The following is a 17,678-nucleotide window of genomic DNA, read 5'->3' as shown; positions in this document are numbered from 1 at the left end:
AGTATGATTTACTTTTTTTTTGTTTTCAGGGATTCTTATTCTGAACAGCCACCATCACGAAATCTTTGGTTACTGTGTCCTGATTGGTGTGAAAATGTGAAGCTACAGATATGTTCCTGCCACACTGTTTCAAGAAGACGTGCAGAAAGGGACTCAGGTAAAGCTAAATATCTGAACAAGAGTAACACTGAACTGGAGAACAATGATTCGCGCCGTTTTGTAGCGTTGTATGTTTTAGTATCGTAAGTATTTGAATGTGGGAAAATAATTTAATAAATGTTGATATTAATAACACCGATTCTCAAATATTAGAAAATGTAATCTCGTCTTCCGTTCCCCCAAAGTAGCTGACCTTTAATAAATGTTATATTATTATTGTTGTTGTTCTTTTTTTGTTTTTCTCAGGCATAAAGTTGTCAGAATAGCTAACCATCACCTTTTATTAATTGTTACACTAGGTATCCATTCCACAGTAACTGTGTCACTTCATATCTACGCCTTGTAAGAATTTCTTACAAGTTTGATCTTAAAGCAAATATAAATTTTATTGTAAGAATGCAATATTGAGAACTCTGGAAATAAATATTTTGATGGCTTTGAAAGCACGGAAAACCTAATTTAACGTTTCCACGGGTTAAAAAATTTCAATCTAAATTTCCTTCAGGTAGAAAAGATAAAAAAACAACTCAAAACTTCTTTGGGCAAAAGCCACTAAAGACTAATTTAAAGTTCCTTCGATAAGGAAACATTAAACATCTAGATCAAAGTTCTTTCGAATAGAACATCAAAAACCCAACCCAAAGTTCCTTCGGGCAGTTAGCACCAAAATCATAACATACCTAACTCAAAATTTCTTCGGATAAAAATATCAGACTCAAATTTCCTTTGGGCAGAAAGCATCAAAATCATAACTCACTTCGGGTAGAAAACCAAAACCCCAATGTTCCTTCGAATAGAAAACACCGAATACCTAAATCATAATTTCTTCAGTAGAAAACATGAAATATCTAACTTTAGAGATATCCATTTTAATTACTTTCCAGCGATACAGTGGTATGTTTGCGGACTTACGATAATAGAAACCAGATTTTGATTCCCGTGGTGGACAGAGCACAGATAGACCATTCATTCTGTAGTTTTGTGCTCAACTACAAATAAACAAACCAATTTAATTACAGCTTTCTGTCTTTACCCACGGTGACTCATCAGTAGTTCTGACGACTTATGAGTCTACAAATTGGGTTTTGATGCCTGTAGTAGCACAGCACAGAAAGCCAACTGTGCTAAACAATAAACAAACAAAAGTTTTATGTCAATCTTACTAAACATTAGATGTAAATATTTCTAGAGAGAAACTTTGAATTATAAATAAATAATGAAATTTGTTTTGTGAAAGTAACTCGGTGTTTCTAAACTTACAGAGATCTGTCCAGAATTATATGAACTAATCAAATCTGATTCCAGATTAAGGGAGATGGTTCGTGAAAAAGGACCACTTCTCCTGAACGGTCCAAGTACCTCAGAGTGCTGGTCTAATATTTTGATAGCTTTGTGTGAAAATAACGATTGCACAAAAACCTAACACAAATAAAAGGGAGTGCGAGAACCATTTACGTTATAAGAATTGGGGAATTAATGTCGACTTAAGTTCCATTAGTTTCATATTTTCAAGAAAAAAGTAGTCCTGAAAAAATAGACACACAACTGGCACTAGTTGTTATATTCTTTACGCTGGTATTCACGGCTGAAGAGATATAAGCAATTTTTTTGTTTTCTTTGTGCGATAAGAGCATAACTGAGTTTTACGTGATAAGTGATATATTTTATAAAGGGAGTTGAGTGTCGCCATGAAGGTCCCTCGGGTTTACAGGAAGTGGTTTTTGTATATTTTTAATGTATCATATCCGATGCAATGTAGCTGGAAACGAGAGCGTTATGTAAAAAACTGTTATAAATGTTTAAGTGTTTAATAAATGTTCTACAAATATTGTTAAACACTTATGTATAGTTTTTCTTGACCATTTACAAAGTAAAATAAGGATGACATATGGAGATTGATTGCAAAAAGTTAAACATATAAGTTTATAAAAAACAGGCAAGGAAAATTATCATAAATAGATAGTAAGTATTAAAAAGATTGGGGTGAACGTTGAGAGTTCACACTACATGAAAAAATATATAATCATTTTATAACTTTTTGAAAATAAGTTTTTTCTGGCATCATGAAAGTATTTTATTCGGTTCATTACAACTGAAAATATTACTATCATATAATTAAACTCCTGTATTTTTATAACATTCGAAAATATCCATCACTTAAAATTAAGAAATGAAAGATTTCATCTTATGTTTTCCTAGTTATTCAAACAAATAAATAATTTCAACATTTATAATTTTAGATATTATATTTAATATTATTGCACATTTTTACAGTAAAAACATTTTAGAGGGCGCAAAAAGTTTTTCACATTTAGTAAGTTCTTCAATGTTAACATTGAAGTTCGATTTTTAATTAAGGAAATCTGAATAGTAAATAATTAATTGTTTTATATCTTCTAATCTTGTAACATCTTAAAATTATAAAATAAGCAAACACAATTAAGTGGTAAAATATTGAAAGAATGGGTGATGTAAATCCTCCAAGGAATATTATTCAGTCTTTTGCAAATGCTGTTTTCTATTTTGTTGATGCACCAGTAACTTGGTTTAGAGGTAGGTTAGTATACGTGCGTTTTTTTTTTATAGCAAAACCACATTGGGCTATCTGCTAAGTAGGTTAGTGACTTTAATTTTAAATAAAGTTAATCCTCTAATTTTATATAGAAATTAAATCGTGATGCCTATTATATTATTTACGAAACTATACTGCCACATACAGTGTTAGAATGTGAGTCGTGTTCGTATCCCCTGATTATTTTCGCGTTGTTATGAAATTAAAGATACCTTATTAATACGTAATGTGTATTAATACTACACATTACTATAATTTTGTTGTACTTCTCTGATTAGTACAAGTACAATGTTCACAGTATTTTTCTCTTGAGTATCTTTGTAATTATAAATGCAATTTGAGAAAGATTTTGAAGATGTGCATGCACTACATAGTTTTTAAATAATGTTAATAATATATCTGTGAGTTGAATTCCAAGCATTTTCAGGTGAAGATGACATTAAAACATCTAACATTAATTTCAAAAGTGCTGGAAACAAAAGGGTGGTATGCCATTAATACATTTAAACCTTATACTCTCACACACTATATATCTCCTACTGTTTGTTGAAGAATGTGGCATGACATTCTATTTTTTTCATTGTGGATATTTAATTTTAAATTATTGTTTTCATGAAACTGATTAGAAGAATCACCTGTGGATTCCATTATGAATATAAGAAGTTTAGAAAACTGGTGTTTAATGGAATATTAATAAATTTATACTAAAATATATTGTCTCGTAAATGTTCTAATGGCTTCAGTAACATTAATGATACTAGAAAAAGCTAGTTTTATTAGTGTAATATTTTGGCAAGATATCTTGATGGCAGTAATAACACATAAGGAAGGATGGGTTCACCAGAATGATGTGTTTTTATTGATACTGGCATTACTAAGGAAGGTGGCTTTACTAGAATGATGTATTTTTATTGGTACTAACATTACTAAGAAAGGTGGCTTTACCAGAATGATGTGTTTTTATTGGTACTGTGTACTAAGAAAGGTGGCTTTATTAGAGTGATGTATTTTTATTGGTACTGTGTACTAAGAAAGGTGGCTTTACCAGAATGATGTGTTTTTATTGGTACATTATACTAAGAAAGGTGGCTTTACCATAATGTGTTTTTATTGGTACAATGTACTAAGAAAGGTGACTATACCAGAATGATGTGTTTTTATTGGTACAATGTACTAAGAAAGGTGGCTTTACCAGAATGATGTGTTTTTATTGACAGTGACATTACTAAGAAAGGTGACTATACCAGAATGATGTTTTTATTGGTACAAACATTATTATGAAAGATGGCTTTATCAGAATGATGTGTTTTTATTGCTATTAACATTATTAAGATAGGTAGCATTATCAGAATGATGCATTTTTATTGGTACTGACATTACTAAGAAAGATGGCTTTATCAGAATGATGTGTTTTTATTGCTACTAACATTATTAAGAAAGGTGACTTTACCAGCATAATGTGTTTTTATTGGTACCAACATTCTAGGAAATCAGATCAAAAGGAAGACATAGTCACAAGCTGTAAACTTCTCTTTGCACTCTTTGTTAGTATTTGGACTAGCCTAAATCTCCTAAGATGACTGAACATTATTAAATGTTATTGGGAATATGGGTGTAAAGATTGTTTACAGTCACAGTACCCAAGTCTCATCTTATTCCTTTTTATGATTAGAAACTAGAATGTGTATTACATTATCTATATTCCTCACTTATTTGATTGTGAGTTCTGATCATATTGTTTTGATCAGAATGTAATGTTATATAATACTAACATGGATTTCTTTTAGAAACAATTGTGAAGCCAAACCAGAAGATACATTATTACTATCATCGGAAGTTTCAAGAAGTCCCAGGAATTGATGAATGTGAAGTGGGGGACGTAGTCTGTATTTTTGAAGCAAACGAGCAGTTTAAAAGAAACAAGTATGCTTTGGATTGATTAATGTTTTATATATTGAAATATAAACACACTTGTGTTAGATTAAGAAATAATCATTTGAGTTGTAAACAAATAAATAGTAATAAATAAAAAGACAACAGTAAACAAATAGCTGTCAACAAAAAACTTGCTAGTAAACAACCAAGCAGATTGTTAGTAACAGGAATATTTTCACTACAGTCGTGGTCATGTATTCATATTGTAAGATTTTTAAACACCAAATGTTACTATAACTGGAAATAGCAAAACTGCAACTTTAACCCTTGATTGGTTGTTAAGACAAGTAAAACATGACTAACTCAAAACTTTGCACCATCTGGCTTCTGAAGTTAACTTTACTGGCTAGACAGACTGCACCATTTGGTCTATGTAGTCAAACTCTACTGGTTAGACATACTACACCATTTGGTCTATGTAGTCAAACTCTACTGGTTAGACAGACTGCACCATTTGGTCTATGTAGTCAAACTCTACTGGTTAGACATACTACACTATCTGGTCTATGTAGTTAACTGTGCTGGTCGGTTATACTGCCCCTTGGTGTGGATTCCTGGATGTGGTAAGGGGACTTCCCAGGGAAGGTTCTGTTCTTTCAGTTTACCTCCTCTGGGATTTAAACATCCACCCAAGTGTTTGCCGTGCATGGTGACCCATGAAGGGGGGGGAGAGAATCCTAGTAGTTGAGGGGTCCAACCCTAACACACCACTTTGGCCTTGAATTCCTGTCGACATGTGGCCTTGGGGTGGCCATCCTTAGGTCAGTCAGCTGGTCCACTTAGGCTAGGGTCAACCAAGTTACCAGTGTTGGATGTTCTCAGCAGTTGTTGTGGACATTGTATCTGATGCTGGTGTTTGGGTATAGTGCTCACAAAACCCTGGCATTGCTGCACTTCTCCACTCAAGGAGTTTCTGCAGTGAGGCATATCTCCATTTGCAAAGGTGGAACTATGATGCTGACCAATGTCCTCATTGTGACATTTACATCACCACATCTACCGGCCATTATCAAGGCAGGTTATCTTAATTGCAGGGTACAGCCATACATTCCAAACCCTCTCTGATGCTTCCAGTGTCAGCGGTTCAGTCACTTGAAAATGTCATGTCGTGGTTCCTTGACGTGTGCTCATTGCAGTGGCAAAGACCACGATGCCTATGAGTGTGAAATGGACCCTCATTGTGTCAATTGCAATGGCTCTCACCCATCCTACTTTTGTTGTTGCCTGAGATGGTTGGAACAAAAATAGGTGCAGCATTTGAAAATGATTCAAAACATTACTTACCTTGAGGCTCAAAAGTTTCCATCCACCACTTCATCTCGGAGTATGCTGCTGCACTTTGGACACAATACTCTCTGTGTCTCCAAAAGAATCATTCTCAAACCAAATGAAAAGTCTTTTGACCTTCATGGTTAAAAAGTTGATGAATCAACTTTAATACCCATCTCTGTCCCTAATATACATTCCAGCAAATCCCAAGATCCACTTCCTTTGGTTCCAAGTACAGACATTTCCATGGGTACATCTTCTTCTTGCACCCCAAGATGCAAAATAATCATTCATTTACATTGTCAGTTGCTGGAATCCTCTTCCAACAGTAAAGACCTGCCCCAGAGACCCAGGACAGGATCCATGGAGGTTGATAGACCTCCCTCGAATAAAGATAGTAAAGGAAAAAGATGTGGTCATAAACAAAAGGGTTCTCCACTCATTTCGCCTACACATAAATAAAGATGGCCACCTTCATACAATGGAACTGTTGAGGTTTATGTTCTTATCTGGATAACATCAAAACACTGATTGTTTCCTACCATCCTGTATGTCTCTCCTTACAGGAAACATTTCTGAAACCTTCCAATACAGTCACCTTTCAGCAGTTTTCATTGTACAGAAATGACAAACAGTGTGATAGACAAATACATGGAGGTGTGGCACTGTTGGTTGATCAGCATGTGTCCACCCTTTCTTTGCCACTTGACACACCCTTGGAGGCCATAGCCATTCATGTTTCCTTGGGTCATACCATCACAGTTTGTTCTCTCTACCTGTCACCTGGAGAGACCTGTGATCGATCAGACCTTGACGCTCTCATTGAACAGTTATCATTTCCCTTTTTAATCCTGGAGACTTTAATGGACATCATCCTCTCTGGGGAAGTGCTGATATTGATGGAAGGGTTCACAACCTTTCTCTTTTAAATACTGGTCCTTATACTTATTTTCATGCACCTGGTCAGTCCTTTACTGATATTGATCTCTCAGTTTGCTTCCCTTCAATATTCTCCCACTTTTCATGGAGGGTTGACAATAATCCATGAGGCAGTGATCATTTTCCTATAATTTTGAGAGAGACTTGCTGTGGTCAATACGACCCAACCCGCCTTCCCTGGTGGAAGCTGGATCAAGCAAACTGGCCCTCTTTCACTGATTCTGCCATACTCTGTAAGCCATAAATAGATGACTGTGTGGCAGCAGTAACTGACTGTATTATGCAGGAAGCTGCTCAATGTATTCCTAAAACTTCAACATGTTTTCCACGATATCTTTGTCCATGGTGGAATCCTGCCTGCCACATGGCACAGAAGGCTCTAAAATGTGCCTGGGATACTTTTCGAGGGTATCCCACACTCTTGCACCTCATTGCTTTCCAACAGACCCTTGCACATGCTTGGTGGGTAAGACATCAAAGCCAGAAGGAATCTTGGATTATGTTCACAACCAGCATATCTTCTACCACCAGTTCCAAAGTCATATGGGACAAGATTTGAAAGGTCAGTGGACAATATAATTATGTCCTTCTCTTGATCTTACTCTCTGATGACCGGGAAGTAGCTGATACCCGGAGCATCACCAATACTCTAGGTGAAAGCTTTTGCTGGGTATTTAGCTTCTTCCTCCACCTTCTTAGCCATCAAAACTTGGGCAGAGCAATCACCTCTTTTGAGCTGATTGTCTCTATGACTATAATTGTCCCTTTACACTGGTGGAACTCAAACTGGCCCTTCATTCATCTGGCAGTACATCAGTCGGACCTGATGATGTAAACTACGAACTTCTGCTCCATTTATTTCCTGCTTCTCTTGCTATTCTTTTGATTGTTTTTAACCTGATCTGGCAGGAGAATGTTTTTCCTTATGTCTGGCACCAGACTATTGTCCTACCTTTCTTTAAGCCTGGGAAAGATCCCAAGATTCCTTCAAACTACCATCCAGTTGCTTTGATAAGCTGTCTCTCTAAAACCTTATAGAGGATGATTAATGCTTGCTTTCTTTATTTCCTCCAATCAAACAACCTCCATCCGCCCACCTAGTGTGGGTTCCGAAGACAGTGCTCCACTATGGACCACCTGATTCAACTTGAAACATGAATCAGATAAGCCTTTCTCAAATGAAACATCTTGTATCAACATTCTTTGACATTGAGAAGGCTTGTGATACAACATGGAGGTATGGCATTTTGTGAGAACTCCATATATATGGGTTACATGGCCATTTGCCCATTTTTATTAAATATTTTTAATAGACAGGCAATTTCAAGTTTGTGTGAGTTTGATACTTTCCTGTTCTTTTCTACAGTAACTTGGAGTCCGTCAGGGCTGTGTTTTCGGTGTCACACTTTTCAGTGTAAAGATTAATGCCATCACTGAACAACTTCTTACTGTTGCAAATGAGCTCTAGGTCGACAACCTTCACATCTCATGTCAGTTGTGAAATATGAAGTATATAGAGCAACAGCTACAGACTGCCCTCAATCATTTACTGAAATGGACCACAGCAAACGGCTTTAATTTTTCTCTCTCTGAAACCATTTGCATGCACTTTTGCCACCAACGGGGGTATTCACCCTGATCCTGAATTTTGTATCGGTGAAGTTATGCTGCCTGTGGTCCCTGAGACGAGATTTTTGGGGCTTATTTTTGACCATAAGCTGACCTTTATAACACACATCAGGCAGCTATGGGCCAAATGTACAAGAGCACTGAACATCCTCTATGTCCTCTCTTCCACCACTTGGGGAGCAGATCAGTGTTCTAGGCTAAAGATATATTGTACTCTTATTCGATCGAAATTCAACTATGGATCATTGGTCTATGGCTCTGCCAAAACCTTGGTCTTAAAGAAGCTGGACCCCATTCATCATCAAGAACTTCAGCTCTGCACTGAGGCTTTTTGCACTTCCCCAGTTCAGAGCATATACACAAAGTCTCATGAACCTTCTTTGTACCTCTGCCATTTGCAACTGTCTTTACTATATGCTTCAAAACTTTGTTCCTTACAAAAGCATCCCACCTGGGATTGTGTTTTCCTTCCTTGGTGGGCCATACTTTTTTCAAAACAGATGATCTTCCATTGCTCCTTTTGGCCTTCGTATCCAGGGCAGTTGGATGAATTGGGTCTGTCCTCAGATAACATTGTTGCATCCACTGGTCAGTCCATCCCACCATGGCTTATTACAGTCTCCAAATGTGACCTATCTTTGAGTCATCTGAGAAGAGCAGACACTTCTGATTGGAAATACTGTCTGTGATTTGTTGAACATCTTTCAAACCATCCTTCTATTCCTATTTATAAAGATGGTTCAAAATCAGGTGACTGTGTAGGCTCTGCCATGGTTTGTTGTGGTTCAGTGGTTGCACGCAGAATCCCCTCCACAGCTTCTGTGTTTACTGCGGAACTGTATGCTATTTCTCTTGCCCTGGATCACAGAAGCTAAGCAGTACTGAAACTGCACTATTTATACTGACTTGTTTAGTTCTCTATTGGCTCTGGAATTGCTTCAAATTAGTTTAAATCCTGTTCTCGCTGATATTCAAAACTGACTGGCCCATTTCTCTTTAACATCTACTTCTATCCAGTTTTTCTGGATACCGGGCCTTGTTGGTATTCGTGGGAATGAGCTCCCTGACACTGTAGCTAAATCTATCTGCTCTGGTGCTATCACTGCTGTGCCTGTTCCATACATGGACTGTGGTCCTGTATTCAAGGCTTCGCTCTATGCAAGCTGGCAGTTGACTTGGAGAGAGCAATGTGAAAACAAGCTTTTCTAAATAAAACCCTATATTGGACTTTGGTTGGCTTGCTTTCATAAGAATCAGAAAGAGGAAGTTGTTCTAACTAGACTATGCATTGGTCACTGTTTTGTTAACTCACCTTTTTTTTTATCTGGGACTGATGCACCAGTGTGTTGTCTGTATCACACTCAGGTCACAATAAGCCATATTTTACTGTCTTGCCATCATTATGAATTTCAACGACTGTCAACATTATTGGTGATGTTGACACTGTCTACCTTGGAAAGTTTTTCACTTTTTAAAGGCCATTAATCTTTTTAATGCTATTTCAATTCTTTAATTGATACATTAGACCTTTTTTAATGTGATTCCCTTTTAGAAATCAAAGTACATCTGGTTGGATTTGAAATTAGAAAACGGCCGTAATGTCAAGTAATTCGAAACTCGACTGAAAAGGCTAACTTCAGGTGACTAATGGTGATTTTTGAAATTACCTGTTAGTCTTTCTGGCAAGTTATGATAATTACAATTATGCTACAGAAAGTCCTTTAAAACTTGTATTGTTGTAGTTTTTCTCTTACTGCTGTAGACTAGATGTAAAAAATTGGTTTTAATGCTGTTTGTTTCTTTTTGAACTTTGTTTTGTTTTACCCTAATTTCCTTTTATGAATTTTACTAATTTTACTTTAATTTTAACTTTTTACCAGATGTTTTGCACAGACAGCCTATTTGCTTTGTGCCATAAAACTCCAAACCAATCAACCAACTAGTCATACTGCACCATCTGGTCTATGTAGTAAAGCTTTACCAGTTGCACATACTGCACTGTTTGGCCTCTGCAGTTAAGCTTTACTGATTAATCATACTGCACCATCTGGGCTTTGTAATGAAGCTTTACTAGTTAGAAATACTGGTTTTTTATTAACCATCAAAGGATGGCCATTGTCAGTTGATACTGTAAAGTACAACATTGATGCTGTTTAAGGGTTAATAAAACTGGTCAACGTCAAATGGGTTTGTTCATATTTCTCATTATTTCCCCCTTAATTAAAGACAAATGATATCTTTACTTCTAGTATTGGCACTCAAACCCTAACTTTTTGTAGCAAATTGCTGTTTGTAGTATAATGTTTTCATTGATAAAGGGCTGCTATATAGTTTGGTTATCCATTCTCCATTTTAGATACACAAGTTTTACCCAAATCACTTCTTTAACCATTTAAGAAATAAGTAAACTAGAGATACTGGTAGGAATGATTAAAATGAGTTGTGATGTATTTGAAAATAAAACATTGTAAAAGACAGACCAGTGAAACGTAGTATTCCACCATAAAGAAATCACTTTATCATGCTTATAAATTATTGTTCACCTTCTTTCTATATCTATATTCATCAAATATCTATTAATGGTAAGTTGTTGTAGTTTTACAGAATAATAATGCTATTGCTTATATCATTCACAAACTTACTAGTGGAAAAAACCAAAAAACTAGCAAACGTTTGTTAAAGGTGGTTGCCTGTCCTGTTATATTTGTTGATGATATCACTTGAAGGAGATGGTGTGGTCTTGGTGTACTTTGGTTTTGTTAAAAATAATGAGGTGTCACATGAAAGGTTCATTAATAAAATCACATCAGTATGGGTTGAGGAACAACTAATTAATTGGATTTCAGGAAGGTTGGGTAGGAGAAATGAACAAGCTTTTATAAATGTAGTCCAATCAAACTGGGCCCTTGTCAACACTTGGGCCTTTATTCATATTAATAGGACATAATTAGTGACACAAGTTTTTTGATACCATTAAACTCTTGGGTAATCCTAGCGGTTACAAGGATGAATTGGAGAAACTTTGATTTTTAGTAAGTACAAACTAAGGCACTTGGATTAGTATGTGTGAACTAAATATGATATTGACTTACTGAAAGAGATTATAGTTATTTTGGAATGTATAAGTTACCTTGCAAGAATAAGTTTGGTCTCAACGTATTTTAACTTGAGAAAAGAAGGACAAGAGATGTTCTTTCAGGAGTTTTCAAAATTATCTGGGAGATCATTACAAAGACATATAATATTGTGAAACAGACTGTCTAATCTCCAGTTAAAATATTTTTAGCTGGTTGATTCGTAGAATGCTCTACTTTCAATACTACATTCAATACTTTCAATGGAATAAATGATATATTGTGAGTATTAAAGAGCAGGTTTATATTTTTCACAGAATGGTCCGTTTTATACCTGTAGGCTGCATCTCATTTTTATGTCATGCAAGAGGGTGTTAGTGTAGTGTTACATATATCATAGGTTGCCTAAATCAGTATCACCACTCTGATTAACATCTCAAATTGACACCCCTTCAAATTATATCAATTTATGTATGTGGTTCAAAAGAATGAACATCGAGACAGGTTCAAAAAGATAAAACACGGATGCTTACAACCTTTCAACATCAAGCTGACAACAATGTCTTTAAATGCATAACACGTGCACAAATTTAGAACACTTGTATGATTATACCTTATTAAAGATATCTTCTAAACATCTACAATATAGGTGAAAAACTGATACATTATCAATAGATATCTGTGTACAATATATTGTGATTATCTAGACAGGTGGACAGTGAGATTCTCAATATTCTAAAGCAGAGAAGAGATGAATGTTTGCTGTATGAAAACCCAGACCACCAGGTTCGTTGCAAGAAGGTTCTGGAAGATTATCAAAAAGCAGCAGAGAACTGGTTTATAAAATGTAAGTACATTTAACCTGTGGAAGAACTTACAAAGTGTAGGTACATTTAACCTGTGAAAGAACTTACGAAGTGTAAGTACGTATAACCTGTGAGAGAACTTACGAAGTGTAGGTACATTTAACCTGTGGGAGGGCATATGAAGTGTAAGTATATTTAACCTGTGAGAGAGGTTATCTTGAGAAAATATCATTTTTTATTCTAGATCAGTTAAACTACATGAATACAGTTACTGTGATTTGCTGCATTTGATCGGTAAGTACAGTGGGTCCTACTGGATCGTACTGAGCATAGCTCATGGGTTTGATCAGTAAGTACAATAGATCTGACTGGATTGTACTGAATGTAGCTCCTGGGTTTGATCAGAGAGTACAGTGGATCATAATGAGTGTAGCTCTTGGGTTTGATCAATAAGTACACTTGATCTTGCTGGTTCAAGGCAAGTTTAGCTCTTGGAATTTAGTGTTGATAATAGAGCTGGTTTGCCATGAATGAATTCTTATAAATATCTTATTTCTTGAAAAGATGACTTCACTTTATGTTTTTATGAATTAACTAACAGACAATCTGTTAGTTCATCTGGTGTTTGATAATGACTTCACTGAATGTGTTTATATGTGAATACTTGACAGACTAATGAACAATCTGTTAGTCCATCTGATATATGGTAATGACTTCACTGAATGTGTTTATATGTGAATACTTGACAGACTAATGAACAATCTGTTAGTCCATCTGATATATGGTAATGACTTCACTGAATGTGTTTATATGTGAATACTTGACAGACTAATGAACAATCTGTTAGTCCATCTGATATATGGTAATGACTTCACTGAATGTGTTTATATGTGAATACTTGACAGACTAATGAACAATCTGTTAGTCCATCTGATATATGGTAATGACTTCACTGAATGTGTTTATATGTGAATACTTGACAGACTAATGAACAATCTGTTAGTCCATCTGATATATGGTAATGACTTCACTGAATGTGTTTATATGTGAATACTTGACAGACTAATGAACAATCTGTTAGTCCATCTGATATATGGTAATGACTTCACTGAATGTGTTTATATGTGAATACTTGACAGACTAATGAACAATCTGTTAGTCCATCTGATATATGGTAATGACTTCACTGAATATTTTTATGTATTAATCCATGACAGAATAACATCTTTTAGTCCATCTGATAAATTTGGAACATAAAACACAACAGTGAACATGGTAATGACATACAAAACATTTTTTGAATAAGTCCTGGGAAAGCTAATGGTTTGGGTGGTGCTTGAGTCATAATTTTTGTAGGATTGAACTCTTTGGTAAACATATCGAAAGGATGGTAGTTGTTCAGATATCTACCAACCTCCATGTCAGGTGGATGGTAGTTGTTCAGATATCTACCAACCTCCATGTCAGGTCATCATGAAAACAAAAAGGATGTTGTTATATATTTAGTTTAAATAATAAACAAGATGTAAGAAGAAAAAAAATATTTCTGGTAAATTAATTCATAATAACAGATTATTTTAAAAACGTTAATTTTTAATTACTTGAATTTTTTTACCTTGTCAGCCATTAAGATATGATGGTCAATTCCACTATTCAGATCTAAAGAGTAGTTTGTACATAGTGTTAGCTAATTTATTATTTCAGAGCTAGGGACATCTAGTGAAATTAGCTCTTCACAAATTTTGCTCAAAATTTATAAAACAAGTTCCATTGAAGTGTTCATTTTGTACAAACAAACAACCATTAATGTTTTTATAGTAAATTAGTTTTCCTCATATCATTTTCAAGTTTATTCTACAAGAGGGTGTTGGTAACATGATGTTTTGTTGTATATTTGTAGGTGGGGGTAGATGAACATTAATGATATAATTGAGGAAGACTGTTAGCTATCTCTTGCATCTCTCTATTATTTCTTTTATCAGTTATGTATTTCATAATCTTTGATTGCTATGAATTTTTTTTCAGACAGTTTTCATTTTTTAATGATGAAGATATGTAGTAAATGGTTGTAGTCTTAATCTATTTTTAATTTGTATTTTGTTCTTTAGAAAAATATAAAAAATCAACATTTTTGAATATATGTGCTTTATTTCTTTGTTATTAGTAGTACAAGTAATTATTTCTTGTAAGCCTGCTGTCACTAGTAACAGCTAAATTTATTTCTCCGTGAATTGTTGATATGTGTAATCAACCTTGTGGTATGTATTATTGTTTCATAAGACAAGTTTATGGTAAAAGATAAAATTTCTGAGTTTAAAATGCAAAATTTAGTCCCAAAATTAAATATTTTATAGGAGGAGAAAATACCCCCAAACCCCTCTAGAAGATTATAAATATTATATACATTATATTTAATAAATACAAAAATCAGTCTACCTCAGTCAGTTTTTCTTCTCGGAATGAACCTTTTCTAATGATATAATTACAAAAATGTCTGAGAAAGCATACCCTACATTCTTGTGCAATGATCCCATAGTACAACAACTTGTAAGGAAACCTTATCAGAAACTTCATGGCATCACTTTGTAATGGACACTGTTCAAATGAGTATGTTAAAACCTGCGAGTCTGACACTGAAAAAATGTTCTCTGTGAAGCTGTTTTGTAAGAATACAGTCAAAGCTGATATTATTCTCCTCTGGTTATCTTTAAACGGAATGCATTTAAAGCTATTTATTGAGTGAAACTACACACTTCTGGGTAAATACATTTCAGGTTGTTTCTTAGTCTTCCAGAGACTATTATGATAAGTTTTTATTTTTATTTAAAAGTACAGGTGTCTGACCAATTATTCTGTACTGGTTTTGTTCTTTACATTGTGGATTAGGTTTGATTAATCAATTTGGTAATTATTTATACTTCAGCTTCTAAATGGAGATGTTTTTAATTGGCTACAGGAACAAAAGCACAAAAACTTATGACTTCCAGCTCTATAATAATGGTCAACTTGTTATAGTTTCAACTAACCAACAAACATACAAGTTTAGAAGACATCTGGAGATGCAGAACATGCTTTAGTGTTTCAGTTGATTTTGTTTAATAGGAATCTCAGAACACATACTAATAATTTTTCTGAGGTCTGTGTTACCTGTTTGTAGACATAATTATGTTTTTGTCTTCAAAAAACAAACAAACCATAAACAGCTTCAATCACAAATATTCTGAAAAAATTCTATTCTGTACCTCTAGTGATAGAAAGATAAAAACATAGTTTGACTTGCACAAAGCACAGCAACTACTGTAACAGCTACGAGTGAATGGCTAACTTAAAGTTGTGTTGTTTATGAACTGTTCTGTTCTTAACCTACTCTTTTCTCACTTGCTGTCTATCCGAACTTTTATTGTAAATATACATTCCTACATATAACCCATTCTTTTCAGATGGAGACTTGGGAATTTATGGTACCGTTAAAGACGCCTACATGAAACAGAAACATAGGATGATCTGGGAACGTCGGCAAGCTGCTAAACTTGAAGAAAATGAAAACAAGACATGAAATAGCTTAAAATGATTATTTTGGTGATTTTTCAGAAGTGACATCTGTAGTTAACCCTAGTGTAGTGCATACATTGGATGGTAGTAACTATTAAACTACTTTTTAGGTTATCTGGAAATAAATATGTTGAACTGAAAAAATCAAAGTTTCTTCTGTGCTGAGGTTTTCTAACTTTGTTTTAAATTAAAAGAGTAACATAACCTCTCAGATGTTTTTACATGAATTAATTAGAAATACTTCACCTCAAAGTATGATGAGCTCTTGTTAAAAACTGATTCATTCATGTACTTCTGTGAGCTGTTGTTAAAAACTGATTCATTCATGTACTTCTGTGAGCTGCTGTTAAAAACTGATTCATTCATGTATTTCTGTGTCACTTCCATCCTATTTTTCCAAAGCTTTCATAACAGTTAGCCAAATGCTTCCATAAGGATCGGAAAGAGGAAGTTGTTCTGACTAGTCTATGCATTGGTCACAGTTTTTTAACTCATCATTTTCTTTTATCTGGAACTGTTGCACTAGTGTGTAGTCTGTGTAACACTCAAATCACTGTTAGCCACATTTTACTTTCTTGCCATCGTTACGACTCTCAACGATGGCACCATTTTAACACTGTTCTGTCCCAAAGTTTGTCCATAACATTAGACAGTGTTGTTGGTGATGGTGACACTGTCCACCTTGATAAAGTTTTTTTAGTTTTTTAAAGGTCATTAATCTTTTTAATGTCATTTAAGTGTTTTAAATTTATATATTAAACCTTTTTAATGTGATTCCCTTTTAAGAATCACACTCTCTCTAGTTCAATTTGAAATTAGAAAATGTCTATAACATTAAATAACTCGACAACAAGACTGTAAAAGCCAACTTCAGTTGACTAACGCTGCTGTTGGAACTATCCGTTTGAACTACCCTTTAGTCATACTGGCGAGTTCTTATTATAATTTTGCTACATGTCTTTTAAAACTTTTATTACTTTGCTTTTTGAAAATGGCAATAATGACACATAACCTGGAACCAGTACCAGAAAGGCCAACTTCAAGTGACTGACGGTGGTTCTTGTACTTACCTGTTAGTCTTCCTGGTAGGTTATGGTAATTACCATTATGCTACAGAAAGTCCTTTACAACTTCTCTTACTGTAGTTTCTCTCTTAACATTGTAGACCGGGTGTCAACATTGGTTTTATGCTATTTATGCTTTTCAATGCTGATTTGTTTTACCTTCATTTCCTTTTTTGAATGTTACTACATTTACTTTATTTTTACCTTTTTACTGGACGTTTGGTGCAGATAGCTTTTTTCTTTGCCAAAAACACTATATCAACCAACCAACTAACCATTTAACCAAAAAATAAAGAATAAACTGAAGTTACTGACAAAAAACCCAGAGTTACTTAAAAATGTATCTACCACTACAATCTACAGTTATCCTAACAAGATAGAATTATTAGTTGATAGAGTTATTAGCTGATACAGTTATTATTAGTGGAGGTTGATAGACCTCCTCCGACTAAAGACAGTAAAGAAAAAAGACGTGGTCGTAAACCGAAGGGTTCTCCAGCCACTTCATCTACCCGTTCTTAAAAATGGCCACCTTGATACAATGGAACTGTCGAGGTTTACGTTCTAATCTTGATGATATCAAAACGCTGATTGCTTCCTACCATCCTGTTTGTCTTTCTTTACAAGAAACATTTCTCAAAACTGCTGATACTGTCTCCATTCGGCAGTTTTCTCTGTA

The 17,678-nt window shown here is 34.7% G+C and overlaps 1 protein-coding gene across 2 annotated transcripts; it reads left to right on the top strand.

Annotated features, from left to right (window-relative positions):
• Positions 1-2,460: 2,460 nt before the first annotated feature.
• ND-PDSW (NADH dehydrogenase (ubiquinone) PDSW subunit) lies at positions 2,461-16,079 on the top strand. Of its 2 annotated transcripts, none has more exons than XM_076510189.1 (4): positions 2,461-2,712; positions 4,519-4,654; positions 12,285-12,424; positions 15,824-16,079. In XM_076510189.1, exons 1-4 carry the CDS (start codon positions 2,622-2,624, stop codon positions 15,937-15,939), a joined length of 483 nt encoding a protein of 160 aa, XP_076366304.1. In that variant the 5' UTR covers positions 2,461-2,621; the 3' UTR covers positions 15,940-16,079. The 2 variants fall into 2 exon arrangements, with proteins under 2 accessions (XP_076366304.1, XP_076366305.1); XM_076510190.1 differs by lacking the exon at positions 15,824-16,079 and adding an exon at positions 14,284-14,521.
• The last annotated feature ends 1,599 nt before the right edge of the window (positions 16,080-17,678 follow it).

The sequence above is a fragment of the Tachypleus tridentatus genome, chromosome 7 (assembly GCF_004210375.1).
Source record: "Tachypleus tridentatus isolate NWPU-2018 chromosome 7, ASM421037v1, whole genome shotgun sequence".
NCBI classification, from domain to species: Eukaryota; Metazoa; Arthropoda; class Merostomata; order Xiphosura; family Limulidae; genus Tachypleus; species Tachypleus tridentatus.
The sequence above is the reverse complement of the archived record's forward strand: the minus strand, read 5'-3'. Positions and strand labels throughout refer to the sequence as shown.